Below are 22286 nucleotides of genomic sequence, written 5' to 3' on the forward strand. Positions count from 1 at the left end.
CCTTTCTTTAGCAACATAAAGCTTTATTTGTTTATGATTTGTGTGTCTCAAGTCCAGAGTTGGCCAAGTCCATGCCACTTTCACGCGCAGTGCACCCGCGTCCAGCAGATGGCGCTCAAACCCCGGTGCCGTCTTTACGCGCTCTGACAGGCTAAAGTACAGGTTTGTTGAGCCTTTTCAAGTACAAGGCGTAACAAATATAAGTTTTAAAAGCATCACGCGTGAACGCACTCGGCACAGTGTTAACGCGGCACATCCACGCCACACGCAGCACATCCATCACCATGACTAAACACACTCAATCTGACTGTCCCGTGAGAGTGCCGCCCCCCACCTGCGCCGCAGAGGGTGTCCCGCACGCGCGCCAAGTCCCACGGCAGGTCCCACGGGTCCAGCGCTGATCCCTCTCAGCTGACGTCAGAGAAATGGCGGACCTGGACGGCAGCGACGCATCTCCTCCCGAGTCCCAAGGTGAGTGAACCGACGCCGAACCCCCGACACCGACGGGCCCAAACTCGGTGAAAACTCCTCCGCAACGGCCCCGCGCGTCGTTTCCCGTGCGTTTGGGCCGAGTTTGAGACGCGGCGGCGCGGGGGGGGGAATCACTGAACAGCGAGAGAGGACTCAAGTTGGAGAGACGCGCCGGGTCACGGGAGTCGGATTAACGCCACCGACTCACCCAACCGGTTACTTTACGGTTATTAAAACACAATATTTCGCCTTGTATTATTTATGACGCGGTGCAAATACGTCTGCGGTGTTCGTGAAAGACCGTCTCGAGCTAATTTTGAGCCGACACCTGTTGCTGACGTTTGGAGAACAGGCATTTTGACGCTGACAGGTGAGTTTGACGCACAGTTTCAGGTGCGCCAGAGCTAATGCAGTTAGCCGGGCTCCTCCAGCTTTGGTGATTTAACTTCACAAACACAAACGCCAGAGCCTTTCATTCAATAACTGGGGGGTTTTTGACATTAAATCCTGCCTTATTTGCACCATCACAACACCTCGTTTCAAAAATACTGGTTTAATCTCAAATGTAGAAGCTTCAAAGTCAAAAGCAGCTGTTCAAATATGTGTATAGAATGGTAAATAGGCCACTGCTGGTAAGTCTGAGGCTGTCTGAACCATATTGTCACTCTTCTGTGTTCCTGCTGAACGTTTTCCTGTTTGATTAGTCTAGGACCTTTAGCTACACTAATTTGACTAAACACAACACATAACAGACATCACCCTCCATACAAGTGTAAGTGAGAGTCAACTTATTCTGCCGTCTATTCATGTCATTCTGAAATTGTACGTTTGCATTTGTTTGGCGTGACATTTTAGAGTTTCTACATCAAGTTCAAAGGGTTAGACACTAATCCTGTTTAAATCTTTGTGTATCTAACACCAGAGGAATGCTGAACGGCTGCTTTAAATCGCTGTTGCTTGTAAATAGTGGTCAAAAATCTGATGGTAAAGTTTGGTCTGTGTTTCTTTCCTCCTCTTCGGCATAATCACCATTATTCACAGGAGGTTTTGGATTGCCACAGTGCTCCTTTGGCCACACCGGAGTAATCAGGTGCCACCCCTGTTTGCCCTATAATTGGCCTATCCTCAAGCTTCTTTTGCATGGACTTGAACTCTTTAGTTGGCTGCTCGTCCTCCCTGAATCGCTCGATATCCCCTTAAACCTGCGTGGCTCACACACTGGCTGTGGAGGTGTGAGAAGGGCGTGTACTGGGAGCAGTATCTGGTTTTAAAGTCCCGAGTGTAGGATTACAGCATTACACTATCCTGCAGGGACAAAGATTGGATTGCCCTTTCATGAGCGCGTTGTACAATGTGTGCTCCCTCGGGCTCCGCAACAATTGGACGTTGCAAATTCCTTTATATCCCCTTTAGTATGAAAACGGGAATCTGATTACAGAGCAGACATTTTATTAGCCTATATCTGATATCAGGTATTGTTGCAGCTTGAATGTTACACTGCTGGAAAGGTTATTATTCTTATGGCTCCAATGCACCAGACCTTTTTAAACAATGTCTTTGTTGTTATTTTAGACCATTTGGCTTCTTTATCTGTGCCTTCACTTTAGGGCTGTAATCTAAACTAACTAAAAAACAACTAAAAGCATTTTAGGTTGACTGAACTTGGCCTGTGAATCTATTTAGTTGACTTAAAGAGTTCTGTGGCATTAGCAAAAGGTCTTAAAACTCTCTATGATCCAACTATTTCATTTACCCCAAGTGCACTGACAAGACAGTACTTTTTGTATTGCATATTTGTATAAAAAGGGCAGAATAAATTCCCAATTCATTCCCAAACTTTATCAATCAATCAAATTTATTCATTGAGCACAATTCATATGAAGCGCAATTCAAAGTGCTTTACAACGTTAAAACACATTAAAAAAAATAAAAAAACACGATGCAGTTTTTAAAAATATCAAACTGTGTATGTCAAAATAAATAAATAAAAACATAAAAGCAAATGAATACGGCATTTAAAATATTTATACGCTTTGCTTTCTGCTGTTGTCCATATAAATCCTTTTATAATCACAATTAAATCATTAGTCGACTAACACACATTATGCCCTACTACAGCCCTACGTCTCAAAACCTTAATTATTCTGATGCTTGTGTAACCTGAAAAATCCTCACCGAATTCACTCCTTTTGGTAGTGGAGTCCATGCATTCAGTCACTAAAGTAGTATTAGACATTTTCACCATCAGTGTGCATTTGGCCGAACACTGGACAATCTGCTTTTCCTCGCTGACCAGTAATAAACAAAGATGTTGACCCTTTTGTTGATAAAAACTGATAAAAATAACTGCAAAGAAAGGACAATTAAAGTACTAGTGAAGATACAGCAATATAATTCATTAAAGATAAATAAAAACATAGATTAAAGACAGTTATTTGTAAGAACATTTTAATTATTTTTCTTGGACGTTGCGTTCCATCATTTTCACAACATTCCACTGCTCAGGCTGTGTCTTTAACATCACATGGTTTCCCCCTGTGATGAACTCTTGGCACATTAAAGTAAAACAGGCGGGGCTTAGTACCATGTGCTCCCTGGCCACGCCCCTCTCTCAGTGCTGCAATGTTTGATCTGGTGTTGGCTCGGGCTCATCCCATTGATAAGTGTGCGTTACATCAAAGTGCCCTGTGCAGCTCTTCTGCATCCGAGGTCCATGAGCCGTTGTCGCCAGGGAAACCACCTCTTTCCACGCTGAATGAATATTTTAACAGCTCTTCCGCTCTGTCAGTCTTCGTGTGCAAGTGTGACCGGACAGTGGAGAGAGGATGCTGCATCACAGATTGAGTGAGACTTAAGAGGGAAATGCTGCGCACTCATGGAGCACAGTCTCGTGGATTAAGTGCATGTTTGTAAGCCACAGTGCTGCAGCTCATCCGGAGTGAGACCGCAGCATCCTCCAGCTCAGTGTTTGTGCCACTGCTGCCACGGGAACATGGAGCGGTGCGCGGACTGCCTTTTGAGCATCGTTTTTTTTTAGGAGCTCTTTGTTTTTTTGCTGACTCGAGGCAGCTGTGATGTACTGCAGTAGCTGTGACTGAGATGGCTTAGGGGTGACCCGTCTGCCTCCCTGCGACTCTTGCACCCCGTCCACTGTGGTGCTGCTGCAGGTGGGATGGCCAGGGGTCGGGCGAGATAGCCAGTCGCCCCCAGGTTTAGCAAAGTTTAGAGTTGGCCATGCCTGAAAGTAAAAAGCGGAACGCAAAAGGGGGACCAGTCGCAAATGTTCAAGGCAAGTGGAGGCTGTCGACGGGAGGCAGCCGCTCGACCATCCCAGCACTCTTCACCATCACCGAGGAAGAGGAGGGACACAGACGCAAGGACGCCCGCAGGAGGAAGAAGAGAGGTACAGGGCAGATGTGGGCTGTGCTCCAAAAGTCTCGCATGTGGTTTGTACGTGACTTGCATCAGGTTAGGAATTGGAACTCGTGAGAAAAGTGATCATGTAAAATGTCAACATGCTGTAAAAGTCTTATATCATATCGCATACCTTCCTAAAACATGGACGTATGTAAATGAAAACAAGGGAGCGATGCACATTGTATGGATGAACTGCGACCAAACCGGTTTAAACTAAATATCAGCAGGTTGCTTTTCTCAACAGGATATTTAATGTTTGCTTTGCGCCGACATTCTCCTCAAGACTGAACCAGGGTTTTGTCTCATGTTTTGTGCCGCTGAGAAGTCCTGATGGAGCTGCAGACAGGTGTGACGAGGAGGCCGTGTGAGGGGTTTAGGCCGGTCCTGCTGACGGGGCAGGACCGTGTGAGAGGGGCAGAAGTACTGTCCACTGAGTCTTAATGCTTCAGTAAGCACAGCGGTCAGTCAACAGCACTGCACAGCCTCTGTAGACGTTACACCTGAAACAAACTCACAATCAATAGTCTAAAATGACCATAGTTTATGTGAGGGAACAGGAATCAGGATTGTGGAATGACTGGGGAATGGGTTACTCACTTTCCATGATGACGTACCCTGCAGCGTAAATTACAGAAAGTTGGAGAGTTCTTTTGTTATACAGTCAGTCAGTCAGTCTGTGTTGAAGCTTGATCTTTCTTTAATGGACGGTTTGTAAGGATGAGTTGCACTGTCTGGCTCATTGTAAATAATAGAAACGACGACACAGATGCCAGAGTGAAATTAAGCGCCACTTGGGAGCCTCGGAGAGACTTCCCAGAGAGCAGGATTTTAGTATTACTCTCCCTCCTTGTTGTGTTGCTTTCCCCTCGTGCACAAAGTGATGCTCTGTGCACCTGTTGTTTATCCCTGGAGCTCTGTCCTTCAGCTATAAAACAAAAACTTCACTCCTGCCTCCTTTACCTCTGTGCATCTGACTCAAGCTCAGCATTTAGTTTAGCTTAGCATTAGCCACAGCTAATCCTCTCAAGCTTCATGGAGGAGGCCGGAGTGCACAGTTTGCTCTGCTACCCACCGGCTTGTCCCGTGCAGCTTTAATCGCCAACTCTGACCATTTAATCTGGAAGCTAGTGAATGTGGAGAGATGGGGGGGGATGGTGGGAGTAGAAACACAGACACACAGCGGCTCAGAAAGGGAGGAGCAGATTAAACACTCTCCCAATGTTTTTTTTCTGTTTGTTTTTTTGACACACAGATACACACATGCACAAAGCAACCTGTCCCACCACACACGGTTCATCCCTGACACGGTCCCATCTTTGCTGAGCGTCCACTGGAATAACCCTGAGCAGCCGGAATCCTCTTTCACTTTCTTTTGGCTCAACCGTCTCCAGATCATGGACCTTGGTTCATAGCTTATCTTTGGTGGTAAAGGATGTTACCAGGAAGTAGACGCGTTCATTCAGGCCCACCAATCTGACGAGTCAAAGCAGGACATGAGCCAGAAGTTTAATGTTCGGTTCTGGGATGATGCTCCTGGAACTTTGGAGAAAAATCCAGGTAAAACGTAGCCATTTTGCCTAAACTATTCACCCGTCCATCGTTTGTCCCTTGAGTGTCTTGAATTGTGTGTGAAACGGAAGTAGACAAACAAATTAGATGTTTTTATGACTACTATTTTGTGGTTTAGTTGGAGACATGCAAATGGTGACCTGATGCATATTTTGTGCTGTCACAAAGGAAACACTTGCTTTTTGACATTGATGTTTCCTTGATGCACTGTTCCCTGTCTGTGACGGTCGTTAAACAGCTGTTAATGTGCAAGAGTAAATACAAAGTGTTTGCCAACCACCATAGAACAAAAGCCATTTAAAAACTCCACACTGCTGTCAGAGTTGGACTTTTAATCGCCTGAATATCAGCATTTTTATTTATCTTAAATTATCAGTGTTTGTTGCTTCAAAAGACACATTTGCTTTCCTCGCTCTTTGTGGGGCGTTTAACCTCTCCACACTCAGACAGTTTCAGGATGGAAAGTGTCTCATCTCGTGTGCACCGGAGCATTCCCAGCTCTTTTCAGTGAATTGGCCCAGTTAAAGACTGACAGAGGAGAGAAAGCTCCACTCTGACACCTCAGGCTTATTTACCGTGTGTAGCTGAATCTAAATGTCACAGGACTTTACGGAGTCAGATTACACATGTTGAAATGTTTGTCAGTGTCATAGTTGAAGCACTAAATACAAGACCTTTAACAGTCGTCTGTAAATGTGCTTTTAATTCTTGCCGTTGTCATAAACTCATCATGCGTTCTGCCTGTTTTTAGAAAGAGGAGATTAAAATGAATGGTGCTATATAAGGCTGACTGTTTTCTGGGAATATTTTATTTATTTAACCAGGACGATGCTAGAAATAAAAACGTGAATAGCTTTTTTCTATCTGACTTTGTGCTTAGATTTGCAATTCATGTTAAAGTTGCGCTGTGTAACTTTTCTGCTGCTTTGCTTGCAATGAGATGTTATTGCTTTACTTATAATTTTCAAAAATGTGGCGTCGAATCCATATTGTTTAATTGCTAAAAACAAAACGAACAAAAAAAGGTGAAAAACACTCATTCTCACCTCTCCATAGATTTGACCTGTAACTTGGCCCGGTGGCATTAAATGAGTTTAATGTCATAATGTGGAATAGTCCAGGCAAAGCAGTTACATCAGTCTAGTTTCACAGCACAGCGTTAATAAGATGGGCTATTTATCTGCAGAGATCATTGTGAAAACACCTTTGCGATTTGTGAATTGTGACAAATGACCATGCAACTATAGCCATTTTGTTGTAGGTGTGATTAATCTTGCAGAACTCAACACAAATAAGACATAACACTTGTGTAGCGTGCGTCATGACACTCAGACGCTTTACAGTTCAAGATGGGCCGGAAATAAGACGACAAGAGGCAGTAGGTAAAAAGAAGATGCAGTCATTTGAAGTAAACGTTGCCTTTTCAGTGTGTGTGGACGTTCCATTGGTCGACCTGCTCTTTTATGAGGCCATGACATCACGTCTTGGTAAATATTTCCTCACATGCATGTATTAGAAACACAACTTGTACTTTGATCTCATCTTGTGTCGTTAGGGTAATACTCTCCTGACTGAACCGACATGGCACTAACTGAACAGATGATACAGACGAGGTGTGATAAGTACAATGTTCGTTATCTCCGTTTGAAGGACCAAAGCGCTGAGTCACGCAGAGCCTCACGCTGTCATTAATCAATATGTTTTCTCGGAGCGGTGGAAACACTGGACCGGGGACAAAAGACAGAACAGGAGCACAGCTGGTGTAATGTGATTGGGCCAAAGTCTGCTTGTTCTGCAGCAGAGTGTTTTCTGGGATTGTCCTGGTTCCAGAAGCCCTCCATCAAATACACTTCTGCTTTCACCATTATACTACACCACTGTAAACAATCCCAAGTGTACATGGGGCGGTGCAGTTCATCAAATCTCTATCATAGTTATGATTGTTGCTCTAATCAAGATTACGATATTAATATGAACTCTTAAGTGCAGGAGGAATATGTTTTTCTATTTCTTTTTTTAGACTTTAGGAGCACTAATGCCCCAGCTTCTCTTTAAACCAGGAGTGCCCTATTTTTGTCCTGCGAGCCAAAATGAATACGTATAAACATTCTGAGGGCCAAATTTCCCATCATTTTTATGTTTTTAACAGCTTATTTTCAAAGCGATGATTATTAAATTCTCTTTTATTAACGTGTTTGCAGAGGAATAGACTTAGACTAGATTTTGTCTCTCTTGCAACCACTGACAGTCTTTTTAGCACAAAATGATTAATCTCTGCACCCCTTTGCGGGCCCAATTAGACTCTCTGGAGGGCCATGGCGGGCCCCACTTTGGGCACCCCTGCTCTAAACAAATAATCACTTGAATAATTCAATCAGGATTTAAATGATCTTGATTGTTGTTTTCTGCATAATTGAACAGCCCTAAGAATATACTGTATAAATTATGAAAACTGTGCTACTTTTCTCCATGTTGTAGTAACCACTTTAACACTCAAAGTGACGTAGCAAAATGATGAAGAGCTGAACCTGTTACTTTGAATAAAACAAGTGGATACAGAGATACACAAAGCTAAAGGTGCTAATGCTACACCTTTTCTGCATCGTGTGTGTGTGTGGGGGGGTTCTGATACCTGTTTGTCTCCGTGGAGATATTATTGCTTTTCCACACAATGGCATTATACTTATCCATCCATGGAGACAAGCAGGTGAAGCCACCAGGCCAAGTCACAGGTCAGATCTGTGAAGAGGCGAGACCGTTTTCCGTCAAAATGCTGCTGCTGCTTCTTCTTCTTCTTTGATGTTCTAGGTGGGTTGGTATCCTAGTATTACATTACCGCCACCTACTAGAGGTGTACGTCTATAGTTGTACGTCTTCAAAGCACATGCTCCACGCCGCACCGTCAAAAAATAAATTGATTAATTCAATAAATAATTAAAGGGAAAGAGCGAGAGAAAGATGGCGAAGCAGAGAGGGAAAAGTTGGATACCTTTTGTGGCAAACCCCCTCTAGAATAGTTACATAAAGCACTTTTATATAGTATAAAGGTTTTTTTCTCTGTGTGCCCTCCTGGAGCAGAAACATAAACATCATAAATAAAGCAAAATATAGGCTAAACATGGATAAATATACTGAGGCAGATGTCGCCAGCTGTATCTTAAAGGACACATTATGCTTTTCATGTACTTATGGTAGTATTGAACATGTGTACATCCTGGTTTCACATTTTGTTCATTGTAAACTGCAATAATATATTAAAATATGGGAGAGATCTAAAACCTTCAGCGTGGTGTTTGACTTTTCCACTGGACTGTTTGTGTATTTTTCAGCCTCTCAGTACAAATCGGAGGATGGCAGACCGTCTTCAGCCGCCCGGCCCGACTCCTCTGGCTCCGGACAAACATACTCTCCCACCCTGACACCCACCCCGACCCCCACCTTCACCACCAGCAACAGCCCCTGCAACAACAACAACAACGCCACCGCCAAAACAGGTGCCGCTCGACACCCCGACTTCTACAGTTATGTTTCATTCTGCTTACAATACTGTGCCCGTGTGCCGCCGCAGACTCGCTGCTCTTCAACAAGATCGACGAGCGACTGAGGCTGGCCCGAGAGCGCCGAGAGGAGCGCGACAAGCAGAACGGTATGTGTTTAACCTCCTTTTAAAGTGCATCTGTAAGAGCTGAAGGGTTTGTGATTGCTCTTAGATATGTATTCACTTTTAAAGCACAGTTGTTCTCAAGCTTTTCGCACCAAGTGGAACGTAAGAAAATATTTGGCGTTGCGAGTGCCACCAGATCTAAACCAAGTGTAACAGGACCGTTTTACTCTCTAAACGAGGTCTAAAACAGAACTACACCTTTGCTACAGTCGATCTAAGGACTAACCCAAAAGAAGACAACGTGCGGCTAAAATAGTCTCTAAATGAAAGTATAATCCATGCATCACCTGAAGGAGCTCACGTAGCCCCAGTGACCACAGTTTGAGAAACACTGTTCTATCCTGTTGTTATTGGTTGTGGTGAGGAGCCCTTTGTGCTGTTGTTGTGATTGAAATAGATTTTATTCCATTTTAAAACATCTAATTGACTTTGCAGTGCACATTTAAAACACTTTCTGTAACATCAACATTACAAAATTTTTAATAGGAAGAACCACAAGTAATGCTTTTACTACAGGATTAAAACCTATAAAGACCTCGTGGAGACAGAGGCTATTTTGCTCTATTGAGGACATTATATATTTGAACATAACTATTCAAATCGTGATTTTGAGTAAATTGCATTAAATCTTGCAGCCCCAGCATCCGTTGTTTCTTGGTGTTGTGGAAGACCCGGATTTAAAAGAAATAAAGCTTTAAGCTTTCATAATTTTGATAACTTAACAAATGCTTGACTATTTCTTCTGTCTTTATTGAGGGGGTCTTCCACAGTGGGTTAGGAGCCTGTTGCTTCAGTTGCATAAAAGTCAAGCTGGCACTGCTGTTGCCATGGCGCTGTTACATAATGATTCAGGACGTGGGACATGGTTTAGGGCTGTGTGAGCGTGGCTGTCCCAGAATGTAGGCTCTAAATCTATTGTCGGTGAGAAAACCAATAACTTGTAAACATTTTTTGGGAGATAAATGACTGATTTACTTTGTTTCTTTTGTATGTCAAATGCTTTCTAATGCAGTGAAACTAGAGCTGCAACATGAATGGCACTCAAATCAAACATCCTGTCACATTATGTAGAAAACCTGCTAACATCGACCTTTACAAACAGGTTCTGCATGAGTGTGACTTAAACGGGTCATATTTTACACTTCTCACCAACTAAAATGTGCACTTTTAACACACGCTTGACTTTAAGAATGAAATGTAAAGTTTAATCTCAAGCACTTGTCCTGTCCACGTGGTATAATCCCAAATGAAGCTGCTGCTATTGTCCTTTCCTCCATCTATTCTTCTCTCAAATCAAAATAACGCCACATTCGCCGCTCTGTTCGTAATCACTTTTGCTGTGCCGCTTACATACGACTGTTGGCCAGAGGACTTTTTGTTTTGTTTCGCGCGTTAAGCCGAGTCACATGATCTGGACTGGCCAGCACCGTCCCGTTCTAAGCCGAGCGTGTGCGCAGCGTGTTTGTGCTTGTGATTATGCATGAATCCGGCGTGGGTGAGCGTGTGTCCGCTTCTGCACGTGACGGTTGTTTTTCCTCTGTGTGTGTGTGTCTGTGCCTGTCCCAGCGGTGAAGGAGGCCACATGGCAGGCGCGGGAGGAGCGGGCCCGGCAGCACTACGAGCGCCACCAGGAGGAGAGGAGGAAGAAGCTGGACGAGCAGAGGACGAAGGAGGAGAAGAGGCGCGCCGCTGTGGAGGAGAAGCGACGGCAGAAGACTGAGGAGGACCAGGTTCGAACATGTGAACGCGTTCGGTCTCGCTCTCGTTTCTGGTCCATTGCTGCCGCTGTTTGCGATTAACTGACTGAAAGGGAAGGACGTGGTGCTGGCAAAAGCTCTCAAACCTTTTCTGTTATGATGCGTCTCTGTGACCTGGCCGTGCATCTGTGCCCGACGTGCACTGACGAGAGCACGAGACATCGGATCACAGAATTACAAGCACTTAAACGGAAAACAAGTCACAATTATCACAATAACTTGCCCAAATCTGAAGAAAACTCACAGCGTGTCTTCTCCGTTCTGCTGTGTGCTTTAAAATCTTAAACAATGTAATCGACGACAAAAAAATCGACACCATCAACCGATTAATTGACTGAACGACTGAAGGTTCACACAGCCATAATTTACTGACAATTCTATGATCCAACAATACAACAGAAGGAAATGATTCACCAGTGCCCAGCATCCACATTAGTTTAAGCATTTTTATTATCATTTTATAGTGAAAGGAAAGCAATAACAGCAATAGCGGCACCAGAGCTGTTGTTAATCTATTAAATGGCTGATGGTGTCTAAATAAAACACTTTTTTAATTTGTTTAATCAGGATTATAACTAGGCCACAACAATTACTATATAAATTTACTGTTCAATAAATTAAAGATGGAACAATGTTTTTATGATTCAATGTATATTTTTTGTACATTTTCATTGCACTAGTGGGGAAATATGTTTATTTATTATGATCAGCTGAGTATGATCAGCTCAAAAGAGGGTCAAATAAGTAACTTTACGAGATTAATTATGATACTAAACAAGTACTAAAGTGTTTCATTGGACTTTTTATTTATTTATTTGTTTATTTAGTTTATTATTTATTGCATTTAAGTAACATCGAGTAGTTTCAATATTATTATTAATTGGGATATTTTCTGTAGCAGAATATTGCGCGTCAACATTTGTTATCGTGCAGGCTTTTTTAAGGATTTATGTGGACACAACAGAGAGGAGAACGCATGGAGTGAGTTAGTTGGAGTGTCGGGAGTGACTGGGCAGTTTAATCAGCTTTTTTCATTCATAAAGATGCTATTTACTGGTAGGTCTCTGTTGATTTTGAGCAAGATGCATAGTTTAGAGCGTCCGTGCCACGCCTCGCCCCCTTTTAGTCTGATAATCACCGCACAGAGCATGTCTTTAGCCGCCGACAGCCCAAAGAAGCACTCGGACCTTGTGCCTGTTTCCCACGTATTCAGAAAAGTGGTACGTGACTCTGGAAAAAACTAGTCTAGTCTCCCATTTGATTTGCAAATTAACACAGTGCAAGCAACAATGCAGTTTATGTTCAAATTGTCGTGTGAGAACTTTCTGCTGTGTCATAAACTATTCTTTTCAAGTACAGATAATACAGATAATGTAATCGCGGGCAGGTCGGTGTTGTTGTTATAGCAGACTGTGTGTTGTCTCTTGTCTCCAGTTTGGTGCAGACGAGGTGACTTCAGAAGCCAGGGTTTTTCTTAATCAAAACTAGTCTTGCAACACATTCCAGACATTTCTTTTTTCAGTTGGTTGAATCTCAGTGGACCAGAATAATTTTTGGCCCAGACTTGAACGTCCCAAACGACGCTACGTTATTTTCATGACAGGTGACGGTTGCTTAATGTGACTGAACAAAAGAGGAAATGCAAAGATAAAAGGTGTTTTCGCACTGCAGGAACCTTTTTGAATTCCTGGAACTTTTGTATTTTTTGTTCTAGTTCCCATCTGATGCACGTTCACACAGAGTTGGAACTAGTAACTGGGGCCACATTTTGGGGACTTTTTTAGCTCCTGCTTTGGGGCAGGTTCTTTCCAGTCAGACCAGGAACATTTTGGTTTCACAAGTACATGTAACACTACTTTTGTTGGGAAATAATGGTACATTCATTTTCAAACTTAAACAACGCTGACCAGTTTCAGCCCTCATCACTGTGCCAAGGTGAACAGGGGGACTGGGTGGTTCCTCTTACCAAATAGAGATGGGGAGATTTAGGGACTTAGTTCTTGGTAAATTTATGTAGAAAAAACACCTAAATAATAGACCTTTTAAAACGTCTGCTGTGAGAATGTTCAAAATTCAAGAAGTGGCTAAATTAAGTAGATTATAATACATTTTCAATATTTCACTGACATCAGATCTAAAGTCTATTTTTACAACTGAAAATACTTTTTTAAAGCATTGTATTTGATCTTCACAAAAAAGTATAATAAAATAAGTAAAACGTGTAACATGTTTGTAGGTAAAATGAAAAACTCTACATTTCTGTGAGTATTTGTACAGTAAAACCTAAACATCTGTATTTGTCCATCTCCTTTTAACACATAATGTAAAATATGATGAAAATATGAAAAATGTGTGTTTGAACTAGGCTTTGATGTCACATTTTTTTTTAATCTGTCAAATCCATCATGATTTTTGATATTTTGTCCAGTCAATCCCAGTTTCTTCACTGCAATCACATTATATTCCTCTTCCCTTCTGCTTCAATTACGTTATTTAGAACCTTTTTGTTCACAACCTTTTAACGGATCGATTCCCCAGTCTATTCTTTTTCCACTAACGCAACAATCTCTACAGTATACCGATTGTATGCCTTTTGTTTTCTCCCCAGGCTCGTCATGAAGCGGTGATACGGCGGACAGTGGAGAGGAGTCAGCGAGCGCGACCGAAGACCAGCCGCTGGTCGTGGGGCGGCGCTCTGAACACAAACACGCCCACCACGGCGCCGGGTACGCACGCATCCCCCCCTTTTTGCACCGCTCCAATGCTTTATATTCCCCAATCCTTGATGTCTAGGAGCTCCTGAGTAAATATGTACCTGTCTGTGCGTGTCAGCATTGTTTAAATGATATTTGAACTTGCTTTCACATCGCTCTCTTTATTCTGCTGACTCATACGCCGCTCTCTATCTCTCTCCCGTTAACCCCGCCCTTCCCGGCGCAGGTTTTGTCGAGTCAGCTTTTCTCTGTCCGCTCGACCTCGCCGGACTGGAGCGCATGCACGGTGCTCTCGGTCTCCACAGATATGGGATGACCTCTAAATGTGAATATATAGTAGTCAAAGTCGTTAGCATTAGCTCCGTCACTGGTGGTAGGAACGTAGGGTCGGCTAGTGCTCGTAATGTAGAGGTAGAAACGTATCGGAGACGTTTAATATTCACTAACACCTCTTCTCCCTTTTAGCTGAAACTTTTAATCATACTAGATGTGTCCAAATGAAGTAACGCAGCGAGATAAACCCTTAAGTCCTCCTCTTTTTTTCTGTTTCGTAGCGTCCCTGGAAGTCTTCAAGTGGGATGTGATCAGGTCCTGTGTGTCGCCGTCGCTGTACAAACAGTTCACAATCAATTTTGATACAAATTAAAAGGCTTGATACCAATTTTCGATGACACAATGACAAAAAAACACCTTTCAACACAAAATTATAGCAGGTCTTTAATATTAACACATGAAGATCTAAAAACTAGTCAGGAAAAGGTCCGAATTGATCCTACAGTATGACCTTTTTAGTGACACTTGCTCTGGTTTTGATACTTATCAAAACTAAAATGCAAATACTAGTATCTGGTGGTAATCATTTTGTCGTACAGTCGATTAACCTGTTGATGGAGTTTTGGTCAACCAAATTTAGTTTGAATCTACTCATTATTTAATTTAGATTTTTTATTTGATTTTATTTGTCTTCTGGAATGAATATCTAAACATACTACCAGTGCTGTAATAAATAGTTGTTTTTGCATAAACTCCTGTGCAGGAGTAGTTAACAGAACCTGTCTTAAGCCGATCATTACTTCCTTTAGTCGACTACAGCCCTAGTATCTGGGTATCGATACTTTGGACAACCCTAATGTCTTTGCACGTTTGTCTTTGACCTTATTCATAACAACGTGGGCCTGTTGTAAACTCTTCCTCCTCTGTGGGATCTCCAGAAGCTTTTATTATGGCTATGCATCAGTCACAATACTTCAGAGGATGAGAACAACAACAAAAACATGTCTGCATTGTGGCTGTGAGCTCAGGACCTCATCCCACTGTGGAAAACTCCCAGGAACGCCGCTGTTGAACTTCAAACCTTTCTTGTGTCCTGCATCCTGTGTGCAACGAGCATTGATTTGTTTTGTTTTATTCATAGATACTGACAGAAGATCAGTGTCGACTATGAATCTGTCCAAACACACCGACCCGGTCATTACCAAGCGGCTCTCCTCGTCCTCCGCCACGCTCCTGCATTCCCCGGACAGAGGTAGTTCACGCGTCGTGCCTGCGTCTGGGCGTCACCGCTGCCATGTGTGTGTCATTCGTCTGTGATTTTTGTGCGTAACGTTGTCTGTGTACTGTGTGTGCTGATGTCACAAAAGCTCACGTGTTCCTCGACAGGTTTACAGACGAGAACGGCCTCCACGCCTGTCGTTAGTAAAGTTCAGTGCAAGCCACGCCTCGGCCAAGGGAAGGCGCCACAGCACAAAAGTAAAGGGTCTTTTATGACGCTTATATCGCGCTCTTAGGCAAATGGATGTTGAGCTGGAAAGTTAACTGCTGCATTCAAAACTCCGCTGCGTTATTCGAGTTGCCCGCTACAGTGTCGTGTGTTTGCAGCGGGAGCATTTCATGGGAAGGATCAGAATCTCCCCCTGCAGCTCGACCCCTTTCTCTAATCCTCGGGGGATAATCTCTTTGTTTTTGTGGGAACTGCCACTTCCATCCATCTGAAACTCGCACAATCAAATAAGTAATGTTTAATTTCTAGTACAGACACTCCTGTACTCGGACAATGGCGGTTAGTTGGGAAAAATCATGGCCGATCTGAATGCAGCAGAAACCGATTTAGTTACAGTTTCCAGCGGACAGTATTTATATTTTTGCTTGGCGGCAGTAACGTGACACTTTGCCCCGAAGTAAGCGACGCTGCATGAGATGGCCTCGTCAAATAACCATCACGATGCATCCAGCTCTTTGCGGTTTTGCACACATTTGTTAAATCAATGCGATGCAATGCGTGCAGCTGATTAGAATCAGACCGTGCATGTCATTATGTAATCTGACGGAAATTAATTTTTCATCCCTGCAACATATTTTAAACTGATTTTAGGGCTGAAACGTTTTACTCAATGAATTGCAAGATGCTAAAACGAGAGGTTCTTGGACTCGGACAAAGTAGCAATTGCATAAAAATGACACAGGAAACATGTACAGTTCATGTTTTTGTTGAAAGTCTGTAAATATAGTCAATTACGGTGACCTCAAGCATCATCGATTTGGCTCCATTTGGGTCAAATTTCACTGGCCTTTCACGTTCTAAACGACGTATCTATTCATCGAAAGAACGATCAATTAGTATAAAAGGATGGTAAGTTTCAGCCTTAAACCGATATTTGTGTTTTGCTGTTGCATGATCTGTTTCTTAACACGCGTACAGCTTGAACCAGCCTGGTGAATGGCGGTAGAGCTTTGTCGTCGCACAATCGTTGAAATACTGTGTGAGACGTATGGCTAAATCCAACCGTCGGTGTGGCACTTGTGTCCAGGTATGCGCCGCCTCCCGCTCACGCCGTGGGAGAGCAACATGGTGAACCGCCTGCAGCAGCCCACACACTCGTACCTGGCCCGCAGCCGCAGTGCCATGAGCCTGACCGGAGAGCTCTCTGGTAACTTACTCCACAACAACGTGCACCCGTTTACGGCCGCTGAGCGCCGGTGTCGGGGTTCGTAATCAGATTTAGACCGACTTAAGGGCATTACTCTGTCTGAAATGTATGCGATCAGGTTCAGGCACTTAGAGCTCACTCTAAAGCACGACGACACGTACACTTTTCACTAAGTTGTTGTTCACCGAGTCGTTCTGCCTCCATTCAACTATTGCAAGACAAACACACACCAGCCAGGTCAGTTTTACCAAAGCGAGTAAATTAAGATTCAGGCCAGTCACAATAACAAATGTTGAAGCGTCATGTATTGTTGCAGAATAATCTACTGTAATAAACTCTAATATTTCATTCCTTTGAAAAGCAATTTAATCCCAGAAGAACCTTTTTTATATGTACAATATATTGTTAAACAAGAACATGGAGTGCAACAGATAAATATAAATTAAAGTATAATGAACCTCTAAAGTAATTTATTCAACCAGCTACAGCTCAAATTGAATCGCATTGTTAAAAAAAGAAAAAGAACACACATTCAAGTAAATGTACATGAGAATGGCCTAATATTATTACAGAAATGTGTTGAAATATGATGCTATTTAAACTGTTAAGCAGGATAATCCAGTAAACCCTTTTCTAATTTTATTATATCTTTAAAAATGCCTTTCAACAAATAAAATCCAAATTAGACATTTTAGTACTTGGTTAGCAACTTTGATTAGTCATTGAAATTATTTATTTGACACTCAACAGCTCAAATCTTAATTATAAGTAATAAAAAAAAGTTCCCCACTAAAGATGATGTTTACTGAACAATAAGTCTATGTGGTAATGATAATTTCACATCTCGATCGCTGCGTGCTGCTTTTTCTTGCTCTATTTCTTGTCTATTGTATTTCTATTTATTAAATTCCGCTTGCTCTGTTCTCAGGTTCATTTCTGTAACTCCAACGATCAAGAACTAAATGCCTTCTTCTTCTTCTTCTTCTTCTTCTTCTCCTCCTCGTTCATCTTCCTCTTCCATATCATTCCCTGCTCTTCCTTTCCGTGTTGTTGTTCTCCAAACCGCGCTTCCTCTCGTCCCGCTCAAACCCATGGTACATGACAGTAGCCCTGCCTGTGTGTCCCCGCTCAGTGTCCTGCCACCCCATGGGCTCAGTGTCCTTCAAGTCCATCCAGTCCCAACCCCTGCCCCACTGCCGCAGCCACGACCGGAACCTGAGCCGGGACAGCGCCGCCCGGAGGAAAACCACTGGAACTGCACACGCACAAGTGCAGAGCTCGGTTAGTCAAAGAACCTGCTTTCAGAACTTCAGACTTTTATTCATCTTCAAGAGTAGATTATTGCCGTTAAGGGTCGGTTGCACGAGGCACAAGGCAGTTGTTAAAAGTAAAAAAAGTGTCACGTTAAGAATAAAAAGTATTAAGTATTAAACCCTCAGTAAAAACATAATACATTTCCATTTAACTTGCAAAACTGTACAGGATCTAAAGAATGAAGTCATCTATGACTTCTACACACAAAAATCCAAAATGCATTGACATTTTTATGTGAAAGGAACACATGGTTAACAGTCGAATTGCTGTATGTCCAACCAGGGAATATTAGGATCAAATTCACAAATTGTTAAGGTAACAAGGTCAGGTTTATTGCAAAATCTTAATTTATTGCATTGTTGCGAAAAGAGTTACAATAAAATCTCGACTACGTTTTGGGGAAAATCCGGGGTAAAGCAGTTGTGGATGTTGTAGTTAGGGCTGGACAATATGACAACATTTTGATGATGATATTGAACATGTGAATATTAAGTATATTGTTTATAGAAAGAAAATGTCTCTACAAGAGCTTAAAAAGAATTGAAAGGGGAAACAAATAAGGTGATTTTTCTGCACTTGATTCATTTGACAGACATTTCACTATAATTAAACCTCAACTATCACACTTGAAGACATGTTTTTTCACATTTCTGTTGGATTGACATGATATAGTGCTTGTTGTCCGAGTGTCGTTATCGAGACTTCTGTAGAACACGCCCGAAACAAGAGGTGGGGCCAAGTCTTTGTTTTGTGAGTCTCAAGTAAATCTTTGGCCTCAAGTAATTTACATTTCAAGTCATATTACCAAATTACCAAATACAGCTCATAGTTTAGCAGTTTATATAAGTTTTTTATGAGAACAGAGAAGTGATCAAGGGCATGTTCTGTAAAATAACACACAAAAGTACATCTAAATTATGAACTGCAAAGGGAAAACTGTTCAAAGCCACATCTATTTTGAGGAAAAACACCAAGTTGTCAAATCCCAAGTCCAGTCCCGAGTCTGGAGGTCCAGTCCCGAGTCTGGAGGTCCAGTCCCGAGTCTGGAGGTCCAGTCCCGAGTCTGGAGGTCCAGTCCCGAGTCTGGAGGTCCAGTCCCGAGTCTGGAGGTCCAGTCCCGAGTTGTCCCAAAGTTGGCCGTCATTCTAAATGTCGATTATTTAAAGGAGGTTAAATTGTCCTGTTAATGACATTATGAGGTCACCCTAAGTTTTGGCACCGCCTCGGGCCGTTCTCTGCTGCTTAGCGCCAGGTCAAGTCTGAGTCTAATCCCATTACTTTGCTGTCTGTATTTCTCCTGATTTAAAAGGTACTATTCACCACCTAACTCATCTATAAACCGAGCCACACTAAAAACTGATGCTGTGTTTGTAATGCGTCGTTTCTAACAGCAAAAGGACCGCGATGGCGTGCGGAAGTCCTGGACCAACCTGTCACTCCCTCTGACCCCAGTTCTCTCTCTACCTCCCAAAAAATACCCCTCCACTCCAGCGAAGAGGAACAGTAAAGTCACGGCACCCTCTCCTGGCAGGTGGGTGCACTACAACAGTAATGACCGACACTTCACTGCAAAAGAAGAGCTCAGCAAAAGTCGTCTTTGATTTTAGACTCCCGCAGAAGTCGCCCGGGCGCCCCCCGACCCCGAAGCAGCTCAAGTCTCCAGTGGCGGACGATCCCGGAAACGCGCGTCCAGTCAAAGTGGCAGCAGACGGACGGGGCCAGGAGCAGCAGGAGGTCCTCAGTCCCTCACAGCCCCGGCCGCAGCCGCTGGGTCAAAATAAGACCAGCGCAGAACCCACAGAGCCCTCACAAACGGGTTAGTCGAGCGCACCAAAAATATGTTGCAATAGTTGTTTTTTTATTTTTATTTTTATGAAGTTTGCCTCGACGCGATCGTGGGACAAAATGGGACAGAAGTAGTTAAATGAACCATACAATTTAATGACTATGGATGATTTGACATATAATGGAATTTCATCCTTAAGCAAGACACTGCACCGAGCTGGAGGTGGAGGTCCTGTGATCTCCTATAATGATACAATTAAAGGGGCACTGTGTTTTTAGGTTTGCTTTACGCCACCAAACCCCAAGTATGTTTGGGGAATAAAAGTGCCTGTTATTAACTAAACAAAATATGGATGAAGTTGTACCGTGGGATATTCTAGGCAAAGCAATGACATTTTCATGAGTTAAGGATGTGATGGACTTTCTACCAGAAAAGTTACATCGTGCACCTTTAACCTCTGCTTCAAAGCCTTGTTTAGTTGGAATTGTTTAGTCCAGGTTTGTATTTAAGTCCTGTTTTAGTCTTGGACTAGTCCTTGTGTTAGACTTTATGAGACGATGCTTTGTGTGAGAGTCACGATGCAATAGTGGAATCCTCACTTCACTTTCGTCCATGTCTTATTATATTACCACTGCTCTAATACATGAACCAGCTTTGTGAAGTCTGACTTTCTAAATGATAAAGTTGTAGTTAATAAAAAAGCACTTTACGCTTTGGTTTACTTTTTTTGGGCATCGTGACTTGAAATAACTTTTTAAATTGTCACTGCAATTATTTTTGAATTCTTCTGATTATATTTTGACCTCTAAATCATCAGGTTTGATCCCTAAAACGGCCATGTTCCCCACGCATTAGTTTCCTCTGGCTTCCACACGTTCCTTTATCACTTTTTTGTCATAAAAACGTTATCTCAAGGGTCCATAACGTGAACCCATTTGGTTGTGTGCCATCAGAGAGTGTTGGAAGTCCGCCGCCTCAGAAGACTACGACGGGCACCACCGATCCCGAAGAGGCCAGCCGCATCCTGTCTGAAAATCGACGACAGGCGCGTGAGCAGAGGGACCGCGAGGAAGAGGAGCGCAGGCAGCAGGAAGAGCAAGCCCGGTGAGTGGGAGATGAAAGCCACCAATGTGTGAACTCTCCAGGTCTTGGTTGAATGTTATTGTTGGATATTGATGCAATAGTTTGGCCAAAGAGGAGATGGCCCGTCGAAAGGCAGAAGAAAGAGCTCGCAGAGAAGAGGAGGCGCAGAAGCAGGCCGAGGAGAGAAGAAGCAGAGAGGAAGTGGAGAGGAAGGACGAGGAAGAGCGACTACAGAAGGAGAGGGAAGAGGCAGAGAAGATGCAGAAACAGGTCAGAAAATCAGTGACGCAAACTGTCGCAAACTGTTCAACATACACAGCATAATGTATAAATATATAATTGTTTTAATTTGAGTCAGAAAGAAGAGGAGGAGTCTCGGCAAAGAGAGGAGGCTGAGCGTCTTCGAGAGGCGCGCTTTCAGAAGGAAGAAGCTGAGCGGCTGGAGAGGAAGAAGGTATAAACTTGACACACACTGGTACTTTAAAGTCTGTGTGCCAGGACACTGAATATTATATATATATATATATTTGAACAGCGCCTAGAGGAGATTATGAAGAGAACAAGACGTTCTGAAACACCAGACAAGGTAAAGAACAGAGGAAGCATTTTACTAAAACAACTATTAAGCCAGGAATGTCAAGTTTTTTTCTTTCTTTCAGAAAGTCCTTCCCAATAGGAATGGAGATGGAGCAGGTTTGTTTAGTCATTGTCTGATTGGACTGACGGAGCGATACTTTACACAATATTCAACACTCTCTTGTTTTCACAGTGGGCCCAGCTTCTCCGAGTGCATCTGCCGTCACTGCGTCACCTTCTCATCACAGCAACGGCAGCCAACAGCCCGACTTAGACCCAAAACCCACTGCACAGAGCGTGGCTGACCAGAGGTGCATTTTTATACTTGTGAAACATTTACTATTGGCGTCTCACGCTGTTGTGTTCCACAGTGAGAATGGTGAGTTTGAAGAGGTGATTGTGCTGCCACAACAGTCCCGTCTGTCGCCTCCAGAGGGTCAGGAGGCCCCGCTGCTGCAGCACGGTGAGACCGCTCCTGTGACCATGTTCAGGGAGAACGGCCTGCTCAAGCCTGTGACTGGAGTGGAGGACATCACTGCACACCAGGGATCAGGTCAGTAACCACAGACTTCATTTGAACATAGTCTCCCACATCCTGTTTCAGCACAATATTTTGTCTATATTTGCAGATGTTTCGTGATGCTGTCTTAATTCAAGAGGTTTGATCATGCAAGACATCTAATGTGGCGCCGAGAAACGTTCTTCTGGAGGTTGAGTTTGTCGCTAACTGCCAGAAGTGCATGGCAGCCACTGTCCAAAGACGGCGTCTCCAAACATCCTGAAAACATCGTCAGATGTAAACGAAACAGACAAAAAAAACGAACCTGGCCTTCAGCTGTTTGAAAGCTCTGAAACCGCAGAGCTGTGCGGGACGCCCTTGTTTTGGCTGCATGAGAAGGAAACTGATGTAGAGACTCAGCAAAACCAAACATGGTTTATATTTATGTCCAAACGTGTTTTCTGTTTGAAATGAGATTTGGCTCATCGTTATATCCGTACAAATGGTAT

The 22286-nt window shown here is 43.1% G+C and overlaps 1 protein-coding gene across 12 annotated transcripts; it reads left to right on the forward strand.

Moving 5' to 3' along the window:
* Positions 1-343: 343 nt before the first annotated feature.
* Positions 344-21966, forward strand: map7b (microtubule-associated protein 7b). Of its 12 annotated transcripts, none has more exons than XM_072441760.1 (20): positions 344-471; positions 8787-8951; positions 9026-9103; positions 10688-10851; positions 13487-13604; positions 13819-13917; positions 15007-15117; positions 15252-15341; positions 16400-16519; positions 17625-17788; positions 19225-19364; positions 19441-19649; positions 20573-20723; positions 20804-20972; positions 21061-21156; positions 21238-21288; positions 21362-21395; positions 21472-21589; positions 21650-21831; positions 21908-21966. In XM_072441760.1, exons 1-20 carry the CDS (start codon positions 426-428, stop codon positions 21916-21918), a joined length of 2316 nt encoding a protein of 771 aa, XP_072297861.1. In that variant the 5' UTR covers positions 344-425; the 3' UTR covers positions 21919-21966. The 12 variants fall into 12 exon arrangements, with proteins under 12 accessions (XP_072297861.1, XP_072297787.1, XP_072297796.1 ...); XM_072441686.1 differs by lacking the exon at positions 344-471 and adding an exon at positions 3525-3874; XM_072441695.1 differs by lacking the exon at positions 344-471 and adding an exon at positions 3525-3874 and having other exon boundaries at positions 17628-17788.
* Positions 21967-22286: the final 320 nt, after the last annotated feature.

Source organism: Eucyclogobius newberryi, unplaced genomic scaffold, assembly GCF_026437365.1.
Source record: "Eucyclogobius newberryi isolate DKJ021-1_F unplaced genomic scaffold, fEucNew1.0.hap1 SCAF_1, whole genome shotgun sequence".
NCBI lineage: Eukaryota > Metazoa > Chordata > Actinopteri > Gobiiformes > Gobiidae > Eucyclogobius > Eucyclogobius newberryi.